This window comes from Eurypyga helias, unplaced genomic scaffold, assembly GCF_000690775.1.
Source record: "Eurypyga helias isolate BGI_N326 unplaced genomic scaffold, ASM69077v1 scaffold4003, whole genome shotgun sequence".
Lineage (NCBI taxonomy): Eukaryota > Metazoa > Chordata > Aves > Eurypygiformes > Eurypygidae > Eurypyga > Eurypyga helias.
In genome coordinates this window covers 4,569-27,989 of record NW_010241712.1, presented here as the reverse complement: position 1 = coordinate 27,989, position 23,421 = coordinate 4,569, and the positions used below count along the sequence as shown (strand labels likewise).

The window sequence follows — 23,421 nt, the reverse complement described above, 5'->3', positions numbered from 1 at the left end:
CTCTTCTCCGGGCGACACCCCCCCCCCCCCCCAGCCTGTCCCCATAGCAGAGGGGCTCCAGCCCTCTAAGCATATTCGTGGCCCTCCTCTGGACTCAAGGAGGAGTCCAGTCTCCAAAAGGACACTTTTGGAGCATTACATCACGCTGAGCTGAGCTGCAGGCTGCCTGGCTGCCCTGCTGGGTGGCTCAGCGAACAAGCAGGGAAACTGAGGCACAAGACGTTGGCTGATGTCTTACAGCACCTCAGGCTGTCATTACTGAGACACTGCAACAGGTTATTGATCACATTAAAGTGCTTACCAGTGCAGTTCGCTTCATCAGACCAGTCCCTGCAATCGTTATCACCGTCACACATCCAGGAAAGACGGATGCACATCCCTGAGCTGCAGCTGAATTCATCGTTTCTACACTGGTGAGCCTCTGCAAACAAGCACACACAGTTCAGATGCTGTTGGGGCCAGGGGAAAGGAGGAGGAAAACTTCACGTGTGCTATTGGCTGAGGAGAGGAGGCTGATATCTCAGAGATGACAGCCTACACAGCCCTACAAACACACTCATCTGGAAAACACGTTTTCCTGCCTCGTCCCTAGCCCTGAACCACCAAAACCTACTGCCTTGCTGTTTATCAGCCTCTTCTCTCCTTCAATTCTGCACTCCATCGCTCTGAATCGCTCAGCCGGAGGCGGATGGCCACCAACGTGACAACACCGAGCAACCCACGCGCTCCCGTGTGCTTGCTGGGCAAATGCCCAAGGTCAGCTTGTAATCTCTACCAAATGTGGGTCACAGGAGTACCCAAGAACTGCAGCGGGATGATAACAGCACAACAGTCTCCCTGCCAGATCACAGCCAGGGGGAGAACCAGCGCACAGCCTTGCTCTCTTTTATCCCTCGCTTCCCAGTAACCAGTAAAAGATGGGAGGAAGCGGCTATTAGGATAAGCAGGGCAAAGCACCGCCTTACCCTGCAGCATCTCTGAGTAACACCCTGCCCTACAAAAGTGCCTGGCTTTCTGCCCTTGCCCAGGGACAGAGACAGAAGTTTGAGTGAGGGCACTCACCACAGTGACTTTCATCGCTGTTATCCCCGCAGTCATCCTCCAGGTCGCATTTGTAGGACAGTGGGATGCAGGACCCCGAGCCCTGGCAGCGGAACTGGGTCTTGGTGTCGCACACGGTGGTGGCTAATGAGGTGGAGAGGAGGAGGAGAAGGTGGTTGAGGTTATGGTTAGACAACGGTTCCTGCTACCCGAGCACATGCACGAAGTGCAGGGGAGAGGGACAGCATCCTGCCAGCTTGGCTGAATGCAGCCTGAGTTATTGTGACTGTATCTTACTGCCTTTATTAGGCACTCTGTGTAAAGCAGAGCAGGGAGGGTTAGCTGTCTCTCCGATGAACAGGACTGAAGCCTACCATGCCCATTCACAAGCCAGGGGCCTCCACCAATTCCTACCTTCAAACCCAGCCCTTTTTCCAGAGTACACTAATCCAAACCCTTCCGGCTTTGCAAAGCCATGGAACATCTGCACCTTTTGCATGCACTGGCAGTCCCTCATTTTACTCAGAAAGGTGACTTCCATTTTTAACGTGTGAACTTGATTTATTAGCTCAGCAAGAGGCCCATGCCCGCACGATGAAGACAGAAAGTCACTTTCTATCTCCATTCTTTTCCTCAGCATTGGCTGTGCCCTCAATTAGCCTCAGAAGACAATTACTGCAAGAGACAAACACACGCCCTCACAGGAGAGCTGGCATCAGTCTCACCGAATTTTAGACATTTACACCTGACCTGGCCAAGGGGGAAACATTGACCCTTGCACACACAACTCATCTGACTGTCTTCAGACGTCTACACGATGAGGAGATGGGTTGCACCCCCAGAGTGCCTCTTGCTCTCCAGGACTATGAAGGGAACGTAGACCATGGGCTCAGGTGCAATGCCGACACAGCAGACATCTAAATTTGGACACTTACGGCAGTTCTTCTCATCGCTCATGTCCCCACAGTCATTATCGTTGTCACACTGCCAAATGCTGTTTATGCAGTTCCCATTGAAGCATCTGTACTGGTTGGGCAGACACGTGTTTTCTGGTGCAAAGGGGAAAACAAAAACAAGCTGGCATGAGGCATGACGCTGCGCTTTTGGACGGGCCATACTCCTCCTCGCCCAAAGGGCAGCAGAAAGGTCGAGCTGACCTCTCACAGTGGCAGAAACCTTCTCTTAACATACAGCAGCAATGAGAACTGAGCGCGGTTTTTACCTTCCTTTATGCAAGTGTTGTTCTTCACGACGTAGCCGTGAGGACAGTCACATTTCACCTCCCCTGTGGGCAGCACAGTGCTGGACACCCCCTCGGGGCACTTGCAGCTCCTGCCGTTGTTCGACTTGGGCAGGCAGAGCAGGCTGCAGGGCTTGGTGATGCAGGCGTTCTCCCCTGGCATGAAGGTAGGGAGGAAGGGGACATCATCAGGACAGCGGGATGGAGAAGGAAGCCCAATTTCACCTGCCATCCCAGGCTGTGGGGTTAGACCCCTGTTAGGAACCAGCTCTGCAATGCCGAGTGCTGAGGGTGGCCTTAGAAATGCACAGAGCTATCTGCTCCAGGGAGATGAGGGTGCTCCCAGACTCTAGCAGGCTGCTGACGGGCAAAGCCCTTTGATGGTCTTACATCCATCTGAAAATGAAGCCAATTCTTTGGCACGTACATCATGCAGGGGCCACCCAGATGGATGAGTAAGTGGAGGACAAAGTTGGTGCAGCGCTGAGACCCTATACATTTTCTGCCCTGTACAGCACTACACATGGAAAAGCCATAGTCCATGACCTAACCCATGAGGTGCCCCCACAGCCAAGTGCCTTATGGGCTCCCTCCCTGACAAGGGAGTATCTCCTGCCAGCCGAGAAGTCAGGCACAGCACTAATGAAACACATTCCTTTCAACAGCGCATGAGTGCTTCCAAACCCCGCAGGAATGGGGACGTTACTCAGGCTCATGAAATGTGAGCTGGGATGGCCCGGTGGCCTGGGAAGCTGTGGAAATGAGGGAGGACCACATTTCTAAATCACAGGATCATCTGCAAGTTCACACCATTACCTGTTGTCTTTCCTCTGTAAAAGATTTTCATATCCATGATCCCATTTAATCGGCTGACTAAGATCTCCATTCTTGAGCCGCTGTTTTTGGATGCTCTGAAAATACTCAGCTGTGACCAGTCGTTCCAGTAGATTTCATTCTGAAACACAGGCTTTGCTCTTAGCGTGAGGAGCAGTGCTTCTGAGGCCGTGCTCATCAGCCGTTACCCGCTCCAAACCACCCTAACTGCCTGGATGTGGGGGCAATCGAATGGAAAGCCTCCCTAACCCAAGGGGAAGACTTGAGCTGGGATTTGAGCAGGAACGGAAGCAGCAGTCACATCTGCTGAGTGGCACATGGTCTGGGGAAGATACGGCAGTGCAGCTGCTTAGGAAAGCTGCACGTCTCTTGGATGTTGCTCCTGGTTTCAGCTACACCAGCCCGTTTCAGGGCTTTGTGGGAATGTGCCAGGAGCAGAAGCAGAGCAAGCATCATGCCTGCTCCTACCCTCCAAGTCCAGCGTGCTCAGTGCTCTGCTGCCACCCACCCCACATGCTCAACAACCTCTGAGCGTGTATGCCACGGAAACGAGCCACCGTGTACATACCTTAAATACAGCAATAGCGTAGGGGTGAGGGAGGCTGTCCAGGATCACAGATCTCTGCAGGCCATTGAAATCGACCCTCTCAATCCTGTCCATATAGGCTTCGGTCCAGTAGATCCAGTGGTCATCCACAGAAATGCCATTTGGCCACCGCACGCCCTCTGAAACAATGCACCCGGCCGATGACCCATCCATGTCACTTCTGTAAATGCCAGCTCTGGAGTCTCCCCAGTCTGTCCAGAACATCAGCCTGACAAGAGGCACAGAGGTTACTCAAAATAATAACAAAACAGCTCATCTAAAGGAAACAGGTTATGAGGCACAGATTTGAATACTTCACATTCCGTGCCTCTCGCAAGGCATGCCTTTGGAAAGGGAGCTCTTTGCAATTCTAATGAACGCCACCAGCAAATCTACAAGCAGCACAGGAGCTTATTTAGCTGCAGGTTCCGTGGGGCGAGTGCAGCTCGTAGGTTACCTTGCGCTGAACTGCTTTGCTTTAGCGCATTCGGCTAACGGCAGCTCAGGATCGTCCATGCGACCTTTGCAGTGCAGCCCTGGCAAAACCGTGCCCAGGAAGGTCTAACTTGCGTTTGGCTCTTGAATTTGACTACAGCTCAGTTTCTCACGCATCACTGCAGCTCTCCCCACTGACCAGACCAGTTTTACTGGCAGGGAAAGTTATTTACTAGTTGGTATGTAGGGGCAGGAAAACAGCAGTTACAGTTTGTGATCTCTGCTCCCAGGCGGCTGGCACCTTGGCCGGACACATGATGGCAGGAGGGGGCTCTACAGGGCAGGACCATGAGCAGTGCGGAACCATGAGAGGTTCCCCTGCGGAATACCAAGGCACCCAACTACGCGCAATGCTTTCTTACCCATCTTGGGGAACCAGAGTGAGGGCTCTGGGCCGTTCAAGTATTGAGGAATTGAGGACGGTGAGCCGCAGGTCTCCATCTGGCTTGGCAACCTAGGGTCGTAACGGAAAACGGGAGGGGTGTGTTTACTGTGGGCAATGCAGAGGGCCCTTGCACTGCTTAAAGCTATGGGAAATCTGTGGCAGGGACTTACTGCTCCCTAATAAAAGAGCTGCTGTGGGCACAGGGAGCAGTTACTGTGAGGCAGGTGGCAAGAGAGGATAGATGGGTGTGTTTATTGACATTTCCTTGTGACGGCGAGCAGCCGGCTGCCGCAGCGCCCTGTCCTTACCCCGTTCCGGCTGTGTGCACCGTACAAGGATGTTGCTTTTGCCCCATTTCAGCTGTGCAATCCAGCCTCACAAACTGACCTTGGTTTAAGTACACAGGGCCAAATGTTATCATCCCATTTGCCTTCAGACCCAATAAAGTGGCATGTGGGATGAGGGTCAGTGTTCAGCAATGCTTCACCAGCCAACTTGGGGCCCAGCTGCCCCAAAGATGCACCGACATAATCCCCTCTTTGTGGGTGGGCATAGCTGTACCTCAATTTTGGGAATCCCAGCATTCACCCAGTACAGCAACCGACTGAGAGGTTCAAAGGCCAAAGCTTCCACTGTTTCCAGCCCGGTGCTTATGATTATTTCTTGCCCTGAGCTGCCGTTGAGACAAAGACGCTGAAAAAAAAAAAAAAAAAAAAGAGTCAGAATGTAAGTTGAGGAAGTTCTGTGGCCTCAAGATGAGCGTGGTCAAGTGTGCAAGGCAAGCCATAACAGCTCCGAGAGGAGGAGTACCCAAGACAAACATTTGTATTTCATTTCAACGCTGAGCTGGTGCACGGCAGCGATGACACAGCCGGCCCCACGGCAGCGTCTCCGCTCCCCCCTCACCTGTATAATGTCAGGAGTGACGTCGGCCCAGTACAAGCAGTTGCGGTCGTAGTCGAAGTCCAGGGCGACGGCCCCTCGCAGCCCGGCCAGGGGCAGCTCCTCGCTGGCGCCGGAGGCGAGGTCGTAGCGGTGGATGGAGTAGCGGGTGGCGTAGAGAATGAACTCGTTCTCCTCTGCAAGAACAGCGAGCGCCTTGTTTAGACGCCTCTGGCTGTTTTAGGCTACTCAAGGGGCAAAAAGAGAACGCCAGGTATTTTTGTCTTAGCCCTGACTGCACGTCTTAGCACCTCAGCATAAGGGAGGCAAAGGCCCTTTGTCTCAGTGGGATTAGGTTAATGAGAACGCACTAATAGCCTTATGTGGGTCCCGCACGCACTCCCGCCAGGAGCACACTGCGGCTGTTGTTTGTTCCGTCGTGACCCCTTCCCTCCCTCATTAGCGTGCCGCCGATTAGAAACAAAGCGCTGATCTCCTGCTCCTCAAAACTCTCATAAAAAAAGGTGGGAGTGATATAAATCTGCGAGTCCTAGGGGACACCGGCACCGCAGTAAATATCCCAGAACGGGTTTTGTTTCTAATTTGCGCAGAATCCAGCGTAATGGGATACTGGTCCGGGACAAAGTCTCCCGGGCATTAGCACACTACCGGTAAAGTCCAATAATGCTATTAATGAGTAAAGCTAATGTCAGTAAGTAACTCTGGCTGTGCATCCCTAATGAGATTATACAGAGATACGAAACAGATACTGTACATGAAAGTGTTACCATGGTGCGAGCCAACACGTATCTGAAGACGATCAGCAAACGCTCTGGGAACACGGCACTTCAAAGCCCGGCCCGGTGGGGACGGCAGGTTTATTTTTCAATCAGCAGGGCCCTTCTCAGCACGACTAACGCAGCACTCCAAATAGCTCAAGAGGGCTCGGAGGGGTGAATAACGTGTCAGGCTCCAAATGAGGAGGAAAACTAAGCATGGCCTTGGCATGAATCCCTGCAGAGGGAATGCTTCCCGAAGCACCCGCCAGGCTGTTTTGCACCTGGAATAGCTTTTGCACCCTGAAAAATCTTCGGCCAGTGCAGGGAAACCTCACGCTGGCGGGGCTGATTGTTCCACATCCCCGGCTCAGCTGCCCTATCCCTTACACAAGCCTCTTCCCTGTCTCAGACTCGTTCTTGAGCTGCTGCGCAGCAGCATGCTAATCACACAGCTCGTGACGGCAGATTAAATTAAAGCTGTAATGAGCAGAATGCAAATAACTGAGCACGGGAGGACAAGGCCGTTTCAGTGCCTCAGACAATCGAGAGCAGAAAATAAGGACGAAGGCAAAGTCTGGCAGGCGCGGGCATGAGGACTAAAGGGCAGCCTCTGGCCCGGTCTGACCCGAAATAGCCATTGTTCACCTGCCTGCAGTGTCCTGTCTCAGGGTGGTACCTTCCCAGGATGGGCCCTCAGAAGCTCTCTGGCCCCTGGACGGGAGATAATGGCTTTGTAACCCACCGAGGCATTTCAGCTCCTGTGTCACAGGTTTTGTCTGAGTCCTCTGGGAATCTGTGTGCGGTCCCTTAGGCACCAGCCAAAGGTTTTTGGGAATGAAGCCCTTGCACCAGAGCAATTCTGTACTCACCAGCTAGCGGGCATGGTACCATCTCCCCTTCCAGCCGCGACTCGATGTCTCCACCTGTACAAGTGTCCCCAGAGATCTTTCGGTAGCTGTAAGATACACAGCCAGGCACTTTGTTTCATGGAAACCATTCACATGCCATCATGTGCAGCTAGAATAAGCCGCAATGCTTAGCTGCAATGTATGTGCAAACATGCAGTTTGTCTGCTGCCACTCACGGGGCGTTAGCGTGTGGGGTTTGGTTTTTTTTTAATCACCAATAGGATAAATCCCAGAATTTGGATGATCAGGTTCCCCTCCCAGGTACAACACATACCCTCGAGTCTTCTTGTAAGTTGAGCCAACAGGGCAAGGGACTGGCGGGTCATACGGTTTCCCGGCAAATTCAGGGTCAGGGACGCAAACTTCTAATGATAAGTCATCGCTCAGCTTAAAGCCAAAATCACTGCAAGGAGAAAGATATAAGGAAGGCTAGGGGAGAAGGAAAAAACGTAGCCATGCTATACTATTACTCTGCTCTATTTTTGCATGGAAGTTTTAAGTACCCAAAGTAATCTCAGATGCATCTCCACTCATTTATTATCAGTATTAGCTGCATAATAATGCCTTACAGCTGTCTCCAGGACATTTCAAGAACATTTTGCAAATAAGCTTGCCAGTGGCCAAGCAGACTAGGGTAGGTGAGGCAGCAAGGCATAGCTGAGCCAGCGTGCCCTGAAAGTCTGGCTGCAAGCCCCGGTTCTGCTAGCTGGTTTAGGTCTCTGGTCTGCCTCTTGGCTTCTGCTGTTGGTAAAATGGGAGTTACAGTGCATCTGTTCTTTGGAAAACATCACGGAAGAGGTTATGTCAATCTGATTTTGCAAGGAGTCCAGGGCTGTGATTCTGAGGCAGGAATCAGATCTCATCCGTCCTATTCCTTCTGCTCATGATGAGCCAGAACCCTTTCGAGTCTCTGTTTTGGCATCAGACGGGCAGGTCTGAACCCCTGTCCTTAACTCCACGCAGGGGGCACTCAAGTGGTCTGGCCGTGAGCTCCACTGAAAGTCCAGTCCCTGAAAAGCGGCTCATTTTCTAACCCCAAACCTTCACATCTGATTGCCAGAGCAATTCCTGATCCTGAGAGCTGTGCAGTGTCAGTAATGTGCAAATTTCAGATAAAGTGACATAGCAGGGACAGTTGCATCCCTGCGGCTAAAGGGCACTAAGCTTTTTAGTGGAGGATCTCCGTATGCGATGGGAAATTGCCTGCCATCATGTGAAAGAAGGTGATGGATTAACAATACTTTCCTCTTGCATAGAACCTTTCAGAGGTTCCCAAAAGGCTCTAAAGACATTAATTGAGTCTCATGCCCTGTTATTAATGAAAGGATGTTTTCAGTCTATTTAGTTTCCTCTTTGCTATAAAATCAAGCAGTGATACAAAGAGCTAAGTAAATTGGATGTTTGTTCACTTTGAGCGATTGGTCACAGATATTTACCTCAGACTTACAATCCAGACTAAAAGGAATTAATTGGTATTTACCATTCAAAGTCTTCCCTTGTACAAGAGCAGTTGGAGATCATGACAGGCCTGTCAAAATCTTCTCCATTGAAACAGGTCGCATGAGGAGTCCTCCTTTTGAATACGGTTTTATGCCCCAGTAAGCATTCATTGCCTCGCTCATCGGAGGGTGACCACAGTTTGTAGTCGTTCTCGGTGCAAGGGACCCCTAGGAGAAGCGACAAGGTTGGGTAAAGCAGGGCCACAGGCCTTGCTGCAACTGGGACCACGGGTTTAAAAGCAAGGGAGACGCAGATGTCCCCGGGTCACTGCTGCGTGCCCAGCGATGGCACCGTGTCCTGTGGTTTGCAAGGCTCAAGCCCCAGCCCAAAGGGAAAGGCAGAGCAGAAAGCACTTCAGCTCAGAGCGTGCAGGGCGCTCGGTGACAGGAGGCAACGAGCAGCTCCATCGCAGTGACGGTGAGTTGGCAATGCCTCATTTGAATGAAGTCATTCTAGTTACCAAACAGATCTGTTTCTAACAAAACGTCAAGGGAATCAGTTATAAATTTTAGTCAAGCAAACTCCTCTGCTGGGTTTAACTGCTCTTTGATTAAAATGCTGCCTTGCAATCAAAGCTGAAATGGGTTATAAAACATTCATAGGCACAAGCTTTCAGAAGGATTTTTTTTTCCCCTTTCCTTTTCAACAAATCCCGTGGCGAGGAGGGAGCGGGTATGGGGAAAGCACAGGGGACATGAGTGCCTTCAGCAGCTGTGGACGTGCGGACACGAGACACGAGGGACAGGGCACCCAAACGTGGATGATGGTACCTCAGACCCCGCTGTCAATGCCCTCTCTCCCCCAGCTCCCCTAAGTCGGCCAGGCAGTGGGGTCTGCTGCTAATGGGACTTGAGGGCATCTCCCTGGACAACAGGATGGAGGGCAAGAGCAACAAAGGTTTTCTCTGTGCCCAATTCGTATTTAGGCACCCAACTTCCTGTGCTGGTCAGTGGGACTCCAGGAGTCTTAGATGACTAATAGTTTGGTTTGTAGCATGAGGTCTCTAGGTCGCTTTGGGCTCCCAAAAGCCTCCCTCATGCCCCCTTCCTCGCTCTGAGACCCCCAGAGATGGTATGGCAAGATCTGACTTGCACTCACAGGGATGCTTGGGGCAAGCTGTGTGGCTTTGGGGACCAGCTGCTTTCAGGCGAGGGCTTATTAGTGTGCATAACCTGCAAAGCTGCAGGGTGGAGACAGAACAGCTCTCCCACCGCACCACCAGTGTCAGCAACGGCCCTGCCACCCGTCCCCTTACCCAGCACATCAGTGGTGTTGATCTGCAGTATCAGCCAGCTGTGGCCGTTCTCTTTGTACGAGCCAAAAATAGTGAATATGGTGCTTTTCTCCCCGGGCTCGGTAAGCAGGCCGTACACAAACACCGGCTTCTCTGAGAAAGTGAACGTTTTCCAGGTTTCCCCTTCATTTGTGCTGTACCTGGAGAAAGAGGATTGGGATTGCTGCCAGGGGCTGCTTGCTTGCCCAAGCCCAAGCCCCAGAGGCAACGCCCCTGCTCAGCCACTTACTTGAGCTGGTCGGTCTCGGTGCCTTGCGCGATGGCCACCAGAATGCCACCGTGGTCACCCCAGGTGTAATAGTGGGGTCCGGACAGCGCCTGGAAAAGAAAGGGTGCCGAGGGGTGCATCAGAGCCATGCTGAATTAAGGGGGGAAAGCGTGCTTCATCAGTGTCGTGGTTGACCTGAGCTCTGGGTCGCCTGGGCTGAGCCAACTGGAGGCACCAGAGATTCAAGTGTTTATGGGCCAACATCTGCTGTGAAGAGCAGCCAGGCTGATTTCCCTCAGCGTATGGCTGCGTTTAAGAGCAGCCCTGGACTCTGCTCTTCCCGTGCTCTGCACAGGGAAAGAATTAACAAAGTGCCGTTACACGAAGCCGTAGCCCATCGCTCCCCCTCTCAGCCTGCAGCTCTTTGTCACGTCTGTGAGGCTTTCCCAGTGCTCGGCAGGGACTTCCCACCCTCCTAGGCCTGCGGAGAAGTGTTGCTTTTCAGGCTGTAAGCTTTCTTGAATGCTCAAAGAGAAGTGGGGCCATGGTATGCGAAAACAAGCCCCAGAGACGGTTTCTACATCCATCCCGCAGGAAGAAACTTGTATTTCACACTCATCTCCAGCTCTGTCTCATGTCCACCAACACAAAATCACCTTTGTTTTCCTACCCGGGGAGCCCAGCATGGCTCAGGATGAAAGCAGAGAGCACGCACGTGCCCGACTCTGCTCACAGTACGTGCCGTCGCGCTGGGGGATGTTCCCGCACAGGGCATTGAGTGCATTGCTGCTTTCTTTTGTGCACTGTGAGCTGTGATCTGGAGAGCAATGAGCCTTCCAGCCTGCTGCTTGCCAAAGCCAAGGGAAGGAGCTGTGGGCCGAGGACCTGCAGTGCTGGGTCGTTCCGCACCTCCTACTCACGAGACAAAGGGCCCGAGGAAGTCAGGGGTTTGGCATTGTTAACCATGGGTCAAACCTGCCTGTGAGCCAGGGGAGGTTGGCACCTGAAAGTCTCAGCTTTTGGATACCCTGTGAGCACCCCTGTCCTGAATTTTGGAGGTGCCTGCTCTTGGCTGGGGCTGGCCTCTGGACCACAGCTGGCTTTGGCAGCAGCCAGACCTGTGGCGTGTCCCACCGCCGCTGCAGCTGCCCAGACGTTCACCCAGACCGCGCAGCACTTGCAGGAGGAGAAGTAGGGTGTTTAATTCACGGGATTAAATAGCTTGCAGATGTTGAAATACCAGACTACACTCACAGCAGAATGCACAGGCGGACCACAAACACTGCCGCAGACCAGAACACCCACTCAGTAAACAGCATCAAACTCCCCATAAACCGAGGGCAACATCCCGTTTTTCTGGAAGATACCGGAGCCTCTCCAGACATGCAAAGTCCTGGCTGTCAGTCCTGACTAAAAGGCGCCAGATGACCTGTGCCAGGGGCAAATCCTGCCAGCTGAAAAAGAGAAGTAGAGCAGGGACCGCTCCTGCATGTGAACCCACCACCTTCACCAAGAGGTTCACCTGCAAGCCAACCCACACTCGGTCCTCCATCTGAAGACCTTTTTGCCTTGGTCTCAAGGGACATTCACACCTTCCAGCCACAGCTTTTGGATGCGTACGTGGAGGTCTCCGTTAATGCCCAAGAGCTGGACGTCACTTATCTGTATTGCTCCCAACGTCCTACCCGCTGCACCTCTGCCTTGGCTGAGCCATCAAGCAAAAGAGGAGCCTCACCTCTCTCCACCTTGCTCCGGCACTGCTCGAGACATAGACATTGGTTTTCCTTGCCATGTTCTTGCCAATGGAGCCTAGGAGAATGAGAGAAATCATTCTTCTCGAGAAATGCAAAGTGATTGCTTAAAATGAAGCCAGACACCTCAAAACTATTTTTATCTGTGAGCTAAGTGACAATGATTGAGGAGCTGATTTTTCACACTATAAACTAATCCCTTCAAAAGCAAATATTTTAAAGACTATTACGAGTTTTAAAAGCAGCTGGGGAAAAACCTATGGCTGACAACATGATCAAACAAAATGTGTAAGTGTTTTCTTCTGTTAAAGAGTGAGACAAATGGTAATTTCTATGTGTCCAAGAAACCCTTCACGTGGCTAGCAGCAGGAAAAAGGACAGGAATAAAGCAGGTGAGGTTTCTCACGTCACGATGCTGCCGCAGAATGTACAAGCTGTAATTACAGTACGGGGACTGCAGCAGAGAAGGGACAGCAGAACCCGCAATTTAACTGCATTCTTGTAACCCCCATATACAAACTAGATGCTGCCAAGTTCTTGACATCCTGACAACAACACATCCCAAGCCCTTGCACGTCGGTGGGAAGGAAAGCAGGTACCGGTGGCGATGATCAGTCCCGGCGCCGACTCCTTGGAGAGAATGGGCATCCTACGCAGCTGGAAATTAAGCAGCTGGCTCAGGCGCTGGGCCAGGTGGAGAGAGCACCCCTGAGAAAACTGGAAAAGCCAAACACAGCAGCATCAAGCCTCCATCCCATGTTTGTTTGTGCCCTCGTCCCACCTAGTCTGGCCCTCTCTGCTTGGAAAGGGGAGGAGGGACTCCCTTGCAGCAGGATTGCTGTTTCAGCCTCATTTGTGGGGGACTTCCCCCGTGCTCTCCCCTCATCGCTCCCTGCCCCACGCTACCTCACAGTCTATCTGCTCCCCGTAGCGCGTCTGCGCTGGGGGCTGCAGCAGCTCCCAGGTGCCCCCCTTGTCGAAGGTGATGACGGAGCGCATGTTCTCCTCGCTGAAGGAGCCGTTGAGCAGGGTGGCGATGTAGACACCCCGCACGCCTTCGACGCGATGGAAGTCCGCAAAGGGCTCGTTGGCAAAATACCTGCGAGGAAATGCAAAGGTGGGATCAGCCTCCCTGGGGCTGGGAAGCAGCGGACTGTCGAGCCCAGGGATCAGAGCGATGCTTTGATCAAACTCAGCCAAAAGCTTTGGCCGATGTTCCCCGCAGCCGGTGAGGCACATCCCACGTTACCTGACCAGGGTGTCACTTCCAGCTCCTCCCGGGCTGTAGTACAGCACGTTTTCTAAAGACAGGGAGAACTTCAGGCCTTCTGCCTCCGAAATGTAGAGGTTGGTCCGGTTGTTGTCATGGCTGACGCACACGAACACCTGGTCCTCTGAGGTGTCGGCAACATAATACTCCTTTGGGATGTAAATGACAGGCAAATAGACTCCCCACGTGTGGGCATACAACAAGGTTTATGTGCAGGCTGGTTTAGAGTTTTCTCTTAGCCACCTGAAATTTATTCTTCCCTTTTCACCCATTTGTATTTTTTCCCCTTGGCAAGCAGGTATTGTATTTTCTTTTGTGTTTCTCCTCCAGTGATCGCTATCCTCTGCCCACACAACCCACTGGCAAAGCCCCCAGGAGCAGCACTGGGTGCCAAGCACCGTCGGTGCCAGGTCCCTCTCTGCCCAGACCTCACCAAGGCCGAGGCATCTCGAAGCTGGGAGCGTACTTCATGCCCTGCTGCTCTGCTAAACACCAAGCGTACTTCTGCTCTCCTTTCGTCCCTGCCAGCCTGGGGACACCACAGCATGTTTGCTTCACGGATCACAGACTCTTTGGAAACTCTGGCTGTTCCCCCGGGCTTCCTCTGCCTGCAGAGAAGGCGGATGCTCTGGGCCATGCTCATGGAACAAGCGTGTGCTCAGTGACCCCACACCATGGGAATAGGTAAGGTCCCCAAAAGCAGAGCCAAAGCACGGAGCACTGAGATCAGTCCCTCTCGGGGCATCTGGGCTCTGCTGCCAGCCTCCATCACCAGTGTTGGAGGAGGTCACTCACACTCAGGGCAGCACTGGCCCTGCACAGTGCTCTGGGTACTCCAGTATTTCTCCAGAGGCATGAATCGCTAGGATAAAGTACTATCATGTATACCACAGGATCATCCCAGTGCGAGCTTTTGCTCAGCCAACCTCCCTGAGCTGGTTCATTCAAGGTCACTTCCCAGCTCCAAATCCCGCAGCGTCTGGTGAAATGCAGAAAACTGCTGCTGACATCTGAGGGCATCCTTGGAAAATGAGGCAGGGAGGAGCTCTATCTGGGAAATCACCACTTACCTTAATTGGATGCTTGGTTACGAACTGGGCCACGCGCATCGGCTTGCGGTTGAAGGAAACCCAGAGCTGGACCGAAGGCGGCTGCGAGCTGCCTTGCAAGTGCTGCAGCAGAGCAGAAGGACATGTTAGGAGCAGCTCTCACCCCCAGAATCAGGTAAGGAGGCTGGTTTTAATTCCTCCTCCTTCTACAGAGCAGCCTGTCCTTTCCTTCCTCTTTTAAACAATTTGCACAAAACAAAAGGCACCAGCACGAAGCCAAGAAAGTAAAAAGCTGTGGGCAACCTATTTCATACAGGATGCCAGTGGTAGGAACCTAAACCCAGATTTAGGCTCCAAAAATAAGCAGCCTGGTTTTCCCAGGCTCCATATCCCTAAGCAACCATGCCTCCCACGGAGAGGAGCAGAAGTCAAGAGTCCTGGGTGCCTGTGCCACCCAGCCTCTCTGCTTCCCAGCACCACTCCTGCTGTGGCCCAGGTTTGCTGCGAGTGCCAGATCCCAGATTGGGGGATATCATTTCCATATCAGGGCTCTGCAGCCAGGCTGGCCTCCCTCTGAGCATCAGCCTTTCCCACCAGTCTTTGCCTCAGCATGGAATATGGGTGATTTTAATGTTGCTTAGTGTAACACCGGTCATTAGAGCTGCAGGGGAAAGCGTTAGTGTCCCCTGTGACACCTAAGCCCTCCAGAAGCAGAAACAACTCCAAAGAACCCCAAACTGAGTTCATGCTTTCAAAGGTCCCGACTCAAACCAGCCCCATGCCCTCCGGGCAGTCCCGTGGCTTCTCGGCAGAGACAGGGACCATCCCCCCGCTTCACTCCACACCACCAGCAAGCCTAGATAAAATCTTCTGCAAACCACAGCAGGCTCCAGAGCCGGCGCAGCGCCAAGGGGATGGGCCCCAAGAGTTGCAGGCTGTACTACCCTGAAAGTGCCCTGCAAACATGTTCCCTGCCAGCATCAGGTCCCGCTGCGGCCACACAGGTGGCCAGAAGGGACACGCTTACTGCTTGCTGCCTAGGAAATGCTGCGGAGTTTTGCAAGGAGTCACCCCTAAATTACAAAGGTTGCTCATTAAAACAGGCTCAATGGTAGCAACGGGGGATGAAAGCAATGCTCACATCTTCTAAAAAGAAAACTGCTCCTTAACTTGTAGAAGGAATAGGAATCTACCTCTTTGCTGTCATGTCTCTGATCATATGTAAAGGACGTGCTCTCAGAGAAAGCACAGATGCTTTCATGTTTGTCTGAAACTGGCCAACAGCTTCAAAAAGAATAGGGGGTCTAGGCTATAGAGGGACAAAAAGACCACCTTTGGTGACCCATATCCTCTTTCCTTAGGAAAGCAAACTGAAAATCCAGCTCTCTTACCAGGCTGGAGCACATTAGGCTACTTGGACCTAGTCCATGTTTGATGCTAATCCTGTCTGACAAACACAGAGCTGCTGGGCCACATCCCCCCATTACCCTGCCCCCGCCCCAGCCTCCCCCCTTGCCTGCCTTCCCAGGGTTTTTCCCGGGTCCCAGCACTTCGCAGCCTGACCTACTTCTGCCCAGCCTGCCGACAACGGGCGTACAGCAACGCCACCACGGCGAGCTCCGCTGGGAGAGCAGCATCCGTAGGTGTTGCTTTGTCCGCAGCAGTCAAGTAGGGAAGGCAGCTTCAGGCAGCCTGAGCAACGCCTCCGTGACAAGCCGGAGGCGAGGTCTGAAGCACAGCAGCGAGCAGCATCGTCCCCAGCAAACACGCTCCCCCCGCTTCACGCGCAGGGCCCCGCTGAAAGCGGAGCTGTTGCCGACTGCGGCAGCCCTGTACCGAAGCGTCCACCATTACCCGCGGCAGCGATTGCCTGGCGTGGTACTCACCACGGACTTGGTTGCGAACATGTATTTGTCCCTGAGCTGGAAGTCTTCAATGTCTTCCAGGATTATTTCCTTATTTTCTCGGGTCTGAAAGAAATCAGTGCTGCGAATGACAGTCGAGGCCCCAGAAGGCTCATGCCGCTCGATGTACACTGTATTTGGCTTATCGTAGGGCTCAACTCCCCTGGAAAGAAGAAAAAACGCGGCAGGGTTATCTCTGCACTCACAGAGCAATGCAGAAGGCAGTGGGTACCAAGGAGCAGGAGCCCTTTCAAGAGATGGGGCGGGCGGACAAGAAACAGGGGGAATGTGGAGCACCCTTGGGTGCCTGTGTTGGTGGCCGTCTCTTGTCACCCTGCCGTGACACATCCCCATGGTGCAGGTGAGGGGAGTTGGGGGCCAGGGCTGGCGAATGCTTTGGTACCCAGGTCCTTGATTTGCACAGGGCAGCCAACAAGGCGAGGGGTGAGGAGTAAGAGAACACAAGAGCTGGGTATAACACGCAGGTGCGATACGTACCAAGAAAAAGACTTCACGTGTTCCTGAATCATTATCCAGGTCTGGCCAAAATCATCTGATTTCCAGAGCTGCAACGACAAAGGTGAGAGATGTCAGTGGGATAGAGAAACCAAAGACCTAATCCTTCAAGATGCCCAGTGTCAAGCAGCAAAGGCAGGACAGACATGCATCCATTGCAAAACTGTGAATTACTTTGATGATTTCTCTTTACATGGCAGCTGCCTGGGGCCAACACCAATCTTTCTAGCTGCAGGAGAATAACCCAAACAGGAAAAAACTGTGCTTTAGTCCCCTACCAGAAGGATTTCTCACTGTCTGTTGATCCACGTGGTTTTACACTAATTCAGAAATAAAAATAACAGGGTATAATGTACTCATGGAGTGCAACAGCAAGGGTAAATATCCAGGCAGAGCCGTCTGCCCCTCAGAAGCCGTCACAACCTCGAGCACAGCAACACACTGTTGTTGCAGATCTACGAGCATTAGTATGGCAAAGGTCAAGAGGAGAGAGAGTATCTTGCATTGCGCCAATGAAAGCTGCAGTGATGAACGTGCCAGCCTGCAGGCACATCAGCCCCTCTGTGGATCCCATCCCCCAAAGAGCCTGTGTCCCTGAAAGCTGCCTGGTTTTTCCCAAGTGCTGTGGTGGCACCTGAGCTGCAATCTTTGCATGGCCAGCTCCGGCTCCCAGGGACGGCATCAGTGGTGCCCAGCAGCCACCCTGCTACGACTGGACTCAAAACAACCCACAGCAGCGTAGAGGCAGGATGCTGGCCTCCTGTCCAAGCAGAAGCGCTCACCTGTTTTTTAGGATGAGACCTGTCGAAGCCCAAGAGGAGGTTGGGGTTCCTGCTGTGCAGGAGGAGGTCTGCTGCTCTGAAGGGAATCGAGAAGCCCTGAATATAGTTGCAGAAGTCAGTGGTGATCCAGAGGTAGGGGACGAAGGCGTCCACGAAGATATACTGGGAAGAGAGGGACAGACAAGGAAGAAGGAAGCAGATGGTCAGCCTCCAGGCCAGAGCAGAGCTCAGGCTAGCAGCAAGAAAGGCCCTGCGGAGCCTTTGAGAGGGCAAGCTCTGGAGGAGAGGAATTCTCCTGCCCCAGATGCCCCTTCTCCGGCCACGCTCCAATGCCCCTGAGCATCACAGAACCAAACAGGAGGCATGGCAGCATGCCCAGCACATCCTGCCTCTGCCCCAGGGACCCCCAGGATGGCCCAAGGGGCTGAAAAACCAGCCTCCAGTCCTCATCTGCAGGAGGGGCCCGTCCCTCCCCACTGCCACAGCACAAGGGCTCATGGGAGCACCTGCCCTGTGCAAAGCAGGTTTTCAGTATGACCCATGGATGTGGGTCGGGGCAGCTGCACACCCAGGCCCCCTGGCCCAAGGGCTGGGCTGTGCTCACGCTATCAGCAGTGATAAATCAGTGCTGCCCCACGTACGAGGCCCACCGGGGCCGACTGCCACATCCTCACCCTCTTGTTGTCAGCAGGGCTGTGGTAGAACTGGGCGATGGCCACCTCGCTGCTGTTCCCCCCGCCGAAGCTGAACCTCTCCGAAATCTTCTTAAAGCTCTTCCCATAGTCATACGACACGTAAACCTGCAAAGGAGAAGCCTCAGCAACACAGAGGATAGTAAATTCTTTTTTTTTGTGCCGCTGAACTCAAACTCACAGGCCTTTCTTTCATCTTCCCAGCACACAGCAGAGAAGCAGGCTGGAGGTTGAAAAGCCACTCGAGGACACGGCAGGGTTGCAGTACTTACGTCGCTGTTTTTGGGACCCAGCAAAGACAGGCTGTCTCTGGCCAAGGCCACGATCACGTTGCTCTTCTCTCCCGCCCAGTGCACGACCATTTGATTGTGGGAATCATTGAGGCTGACCTGCAACGCCAAAGGAAAGGGCACCCTGAGCCACAGCCTTGCCCGCAGGAACAGAGAGCAAACACCTGCTCCGATCACCCCTTCTCAGAAGGAAACACTCAGATTTCGGGGAAACTCATTCAAAACAGGGGCAGAAGTGAAGCACTCCAGAGGCAAACAGCAGGGCACTATGTGTCCAGCTCCTCACCCCTCGGAGGGGCCGGGGTTGTGCTCGTGGGCACCCACAGGGCTCCAGCCTGGAGTGCTACCTACAGCAGGACAGCCCACGGCTGTCGGCTGGGAACTGTTTTCCGAGCTTGCTGTGCCTTCACCCCACTCCCACCTCACCCTTCAGCCTCATTTAAAGCCCCCCGCTTCCTACAGTGACTTCTTCTGTACTCTAAGGGATGTGCTGGTTTCCAAAGCAAACGCAGTTGTACACCATGCAGTTATTCCCTGTGCACGCATGGCATCTGGCAGCGCTGGAACCGCGCGGGTCACGGAGGGCTGGTTTCCATGGGGAAGCTATCACAGCATCACTTCAGCAGGCGCTGAAGGTGCCGGAGCCTCTGCGCAGGAGCTGAAGGTGCAGGAGCCTCTGCACAAACCCGGTGCCTGTAGCTGCCAGCGAGGAGGGATGGCCAGCCTGGCCGGGGAAGTAGCTCGGCCACTGATGGGCTGCGGCAGCCCCCGCGTGCCACCGTCACCGTGGCTCGGCCGATGGCTGGCAACCCCTAAGCTCATGGCCTTGGGAAACTGTAAAAATACAGGGCTAAGCCCTTCTTAGGCCTGATACCCCATGGCTCCTGCTGACCCCAGGATCAGCGAGGAGCACTGGCCAGCATAAGGGGCTGGTTTAGCCTCTGCCAGCGACCAGCAAATAAAACATTAGGAAAAACAAGGCCTTAATTCTGGAAGTGGAGGCGGGGTGGCAAGTGAAACAGAAGCCCTCAAATCCCTCTTATGCAATAGGCTCACGCAAGGGGAAAACAAAAAAAATCAAACCCTGAGGCCAGTGCCCCAGTTGCACCCCCCCACTTGGCCAGAGACACCCCCCCGGCCGGGCTGACCACGCCGGAGCATCCAGATCGCAAATGCAGCACAGATTTAGGTCAGGCAGCAGCATCGGCTACAAAGCAAGCCAGCAGTAGCCTTGCACTCCCGCTGGAAAAAAAAAAAGCAGCGATGCTGTTTGAGGATGCAGGGAAACAAGGAAGAGAAGATGGAATTGTTGATGCCCACTGAGACAGCCCACACAGTCTGAAACCCAGAGCAGCTCTGCACCCCCAGTCCCCCTCCCCTCCTTTAACAAGCAGGATAACCCCATCTAAGTTTCCTACGTACATATTGGTCATTTTGGGTGCAGCTTTTTTGGGTCCCTGGTCGCGCCCAGGCTGAGACCGTTGACTTGACCCGAAGGGCAGGGTTTATTAGCCTCTCTGGAGTTTTGCTGTTATTTGGAGGAGAGAGGGATGACGAGGGGGGAGCCTGTAGCTGCTTGTTCAGAGACAGAAGCGAGCAACCCTACCCAGCCTCCTTTCCCCCAGAAAGCCCCTCCAGAGGAGTATTTGCCTGCTCCCCCCAAGGAAAACCAAAATCTGGGTGTGCCAGAGCTGCCCACCCTCCACAGCTCACCTCAGCCTAGAGGGGTTTGTCACCGTCCCCGTGGCAATTTCAGCAGCACGCTGCCTTTTCTTTTTTTTCTGCAAGAAATCCAACGCTAGGACAGTTTCAGTATCACTGTTTCCTATGCCCTGCTTCGACCTCAGCAATAAACCTGTCCAGCTTTTTTTCCCCACAGGAGACCCTTTCTCAGAGCAGGGAGACCTGGGAAGCATAGTGACACCCAAAGACCAGGAGCACCTTATTGGGACTCAGAGGAGGCAGCTGAGCCTCATTACTCATTAATGACCCCAGACAGCCTAATTAGGGCAGAGCCCCTGTATAAAGACCAACTGGCACATGCAAGAATTGGCTCCCTGGCAGGAGGGGGAAGAGCAGCAGAGTGCTATGGGGCTGTGCTCAGCAGAAAGTGTGGGAGTAGCTAAAGACTGCTAGAGCATGTCTTACTAAGGGGTGTAAAGAAAGAAGAGCTACCAGAAGGATGCATTATGCTGGAAGTTCCCTGGGAAGGGCTTGTGCAGCAGTGTCTCAGGTTTAGGAGCCCTGTTCATTTGTCTCTGCCAGTTCCCAGTGTGGGAGACCACAGGCTGTGGCTGAGCAGCCCTGCCATGGCCCCTCTAGGTTTTGTGGGGTCCCCAGTGGCTCAAGGGGAGCAACAAATGGGATGCTAAGTCTTTACTCTCTAGGCAGCAGTGTTGCCTTCTGCCTCAGGTGAACAGTTCCTGATATCCCATTGACCAGGATGTTTGCTGCAGAATAGCTTTGCAGTAATGCTATTCCCAACACAAGTAACCCTTCCCTGTTTGCTGGGGTGAGGCTCATTTGGCAGGAGCCCACTGTCACAGAGTCCCCCACCTCCCTTGATAGGGGAAACCTTCCCTGGGAGTGGGTTTAACCTGTGAACAGGCAATGCCTGGTGCCTAATGGAAACAGCATTTAATATAAATTCCACTTAATGGGAAAGTGTTTTGGTCTTTGCCAAGTGATTAAGTGTATATGAAATATGCATGAAATTCTAATTTGTCCTCCTAATATGTAAGGTGCCAAATGAAGTCCAGGAGGAGAGAACTGGAGCCAAGATACAGTAAGGGATGCTTGTAGCGCTAGTTAATGTAATTAATGCTGCTAGCTTTGCTCACACTATGTATTTATTTTTTGATAACAGAGTCTTCCAGTAAGTGGATCCCTTGCAGAAATGGGGTGAGAAGACAGGCCCTGGAGCTGCCATCCCGTGGGAGCACGTCCCAGAGCAGATACGAGCTCCCGCACGGCTTAAGGGGCATAGTTGGAGCCTGAGTGCTCCCTGGCTGGGCTGGGGGGAATGTCCTCTGGACAGTAGTAGTGCCTTGCTGAGCCTCTGGAGGTTGGAAGGTGAGCAGACCAGGGTGCACAGCGTGTGGTGGTGAGCTCCTCCAGCACCTGGGGCCAACGGAAGCGCCTCGATCCCAAGTTTCTTGGCATCTGCAATGTTCAAGTGCCAGCTCCCCTTCCCATTGTGTCCCTCCTGGCTGCTTATGCCCAGAATTGAGAGGTTGGGGCAGGGTTTTGGTTGCCAAGCTTGGCAGAGGTGCCTCACCTCCTTACATGTGACAAGCTGCAGCATCGGCAAAAGCTCTGGGCTCCCAAATGGTGCAGGCTGGCCAGGAGATGAGCGATTCTGGCGCGGGGACCTCGCTGTGGCTACTCACATGGCTACTGGCAGGCTAGACAGCAACATCTCGAACCTTTCTGACAGCGTAGGACTCTGAATCCCAGCCTTTGAGCCACCGGCGAGGCTGAGCTGCTCTGCGTAGGAAGTGTAACTTCCCTGTGCAGAAAGCACGCTGTCAGCTGTGATGAGCTGCAAGCAGAAATACCGCACGCCGGCTTGACTTGCCATGACGCCCGCGTGCCGTGACAAGTGTCGGGACAGCGTTAGGGCTGCTCTTGGTGCCGAGTGGGCTTGGGAGCCAACTGTGGGCGTCGATGGGTTTGCTCTGCTGAGTTACTGCTCTAGCTGTAGAACTCGGACTGCAGCTCAACCCAGGCGCTCGCTGTTAATCAGGAGGTGATGCAGCGTGACTACTCGGGGGGAGCTGAGGCTCAATGCTCTGAAATTGGGGGTGTGCAGAAAAAAAGACTCTTAGAGATCATTTATTTGTTTTCCCATCCTGGTTAAGTAATGGAAAATGGGATGCTTGCAAACAAATGCAGTTCCTAGGAAATTTCTGAATGGTTAACAGGTTATTACTATGTCTTGGTAAGTGACAGAGAGCAATGGGCCTCTGCAGCTGCCAAAACTGTTGAAGATTTGCCGTCAGGTCACATCTTGGCTTGAAGACTCTCAGGGGATGCTTGCAGAAGAGGAACTGGGTCAACATTTTGTACCTGTTAGCCAGTGGAATGAGGCTGGGGCTAAAGAAAGCTATTGCCAAAAGGGGCCAGAAGCAAAGCCATGGCATGGTTATCACAAGGCTTTAAAGAAAAGGTGCTCTCACCAGGATCCTTGTCATTCTGGCTTGCTGGAAGCCGCAGGGGACAAGTGCTGGGCCTTTGCGTCCCCATTTCCTCTGCCTCCCCCCAGCCAAGGCTTACGCAATAGCCCAGCATCGCGGATGAGCGTCATGGGTGGCTACTGCATTCCCGGCACGCCGCGTTCCCCGTGCGCTCCCACTAAAGCTTCATTACTGTACCTTCTGCTCTGCTCCCGAGCATCTGTTTCTAGCCCTGCCATGATATTTTAAAATACAGCCTGTGCCTGTTGTAGTGCTGCTTGTGGCTTGGACTGAAAATGCCAGGGTCTGAAATCATTGATAGGAAACATGGGTGACTCATTGCAGAGAGTGCCAGGCGCATGTTAATTTTGTTAATACTGAAATCATCTGCTTGCAGAGCTGTTTTCTCTCTGCTACCACCAACAGAGCTCTCTGTTAGCTGTTGCTTCAAAGAGAAAGGAAAAGGGTAAGGGAGGGGGAAGATCAGGGTCAAAGCAAGAGCCCTGTTTACCCCAGAAATGAGCAGGACCCTTGGTAAGAAGGTCCTGTAGATGAGGTCTCTTCCTAAAGTGATGGGGCAGGAGCTGATGGGGAATCGAGGCTGCCCCAGCCCATTTGGTTAAGCACTGAGGAAAGGCACACCCCCATAACCAAGGCACAAGGGAAGGCTGCAGAACAGGGCTACAGTGCTGCCGGTGAAGCGCACGGCGGGATAGCCATTACAGCTACAGAAAGCTTAAGCGGTGTCCCTGGGACACCGCAACACTTGCTTGGTCCACAAGCAGGATCTGTGAGCAACCTGACGAAGGGAAAATGATGAATAAAACCACAAATAACTCT

General features: G+C 53.2%; 1 protein-coding gene across 1 annotated transcript in view; it reads right to left on the bottom strand.

Moving 5' to 3' along the window:
* Window positions 1-18,502, bottom strand: part of SORL1 (sortilin-related receptor, L(DLR class) A repeats containing) — a 37,056-nt gene extending 18,554 nt beyond the window's left edge. The window contains exons 1-24 of the mRNA XM_010148825.1: window positions 18,389-18,502; window positions 18,099-18,224; window positions 17,425-17,586; window positions 16,625-16,692; window positions 16,109-16,289; window positions 14,244-14,345; window positions 13,153-13,322; window positions 12,810-13,002; window positions 12,503-12,620; window positions 11,888-11,961; window positions 10,174-10,262; window positions 9,906-10,084; window positions 8,631-8,817; window positions 7,425-7,553; window positions 7,112-7,197; window positions 5,488-5,660; window positions 5,143-5,274; window positions 4,559-4,650; window positions 3,684-3,930; window positions 3,098-3,236; window positions 2,264-2,437; window positions 1,977-2,090; window positions 1,063-1,185; window positions 302-421 (exon numbers count right to left, since the gene is read on the bottom strand). Of these exons, the coding sequence (XP_010147127.1) occupies window positions 302-421; window positions 1,063-1,185; window positions 1,977-2,090; window positions 2,264-2,437; window positions 3,098-3,236; window positions 3,684-3,930; window positions 4,559-4,650; window positions 5,143-5,274; window positions 5,488-5,660; window positions 7,112-7,197; window positions 7,425-7,553; window positions 8,631-8,817; window positions 9,906-10,084; window positions 10,174-10,262; window positions 11,888-11,961; window positions 12,503-12,620; window positions 12,810-13,002; window positions 13,153-13,322; window positions 14,244-14,345; window positions 16,109-16,289; window positions 16,625-16,692; window positions 17,425-17,586; window positions 18,099-18,224; window positions 18,389-18,478 (3,268 nt within the window). The 5' untranslated portion in view covers window positions 18,479-18,502. The remainder of the gene's footprint in view (window positions 1-301; window positions 422-1,062; window positions 1,186-1,976; window positions 2,091-2,263; window positions 2,438-3,097; window positions 3,237-3,683; window positions 3,931-4,558; window positions 4,651-5,142; window positions 5,275-5,487; window positions 5,661-7,111; window positions 7,198-7,424; window positions 7,554-8,630; window positions 8,818-9,905; window positions 10,085-10,173; window positions 10,263-11,887; window positions 11,962-12,502; window positions 12,621-12,809; window positions 13,003-13,152; window positions 13,323-14,243; window positions 14,346-16,108; window positions 16,290-16,624; window positions 16,693-17,424; window positions 17,587-18,098; window positions 18,225-18,388) is intronic.
* Window positions 18,503-23,421: the final 4,919 nt, after the last annotated feature.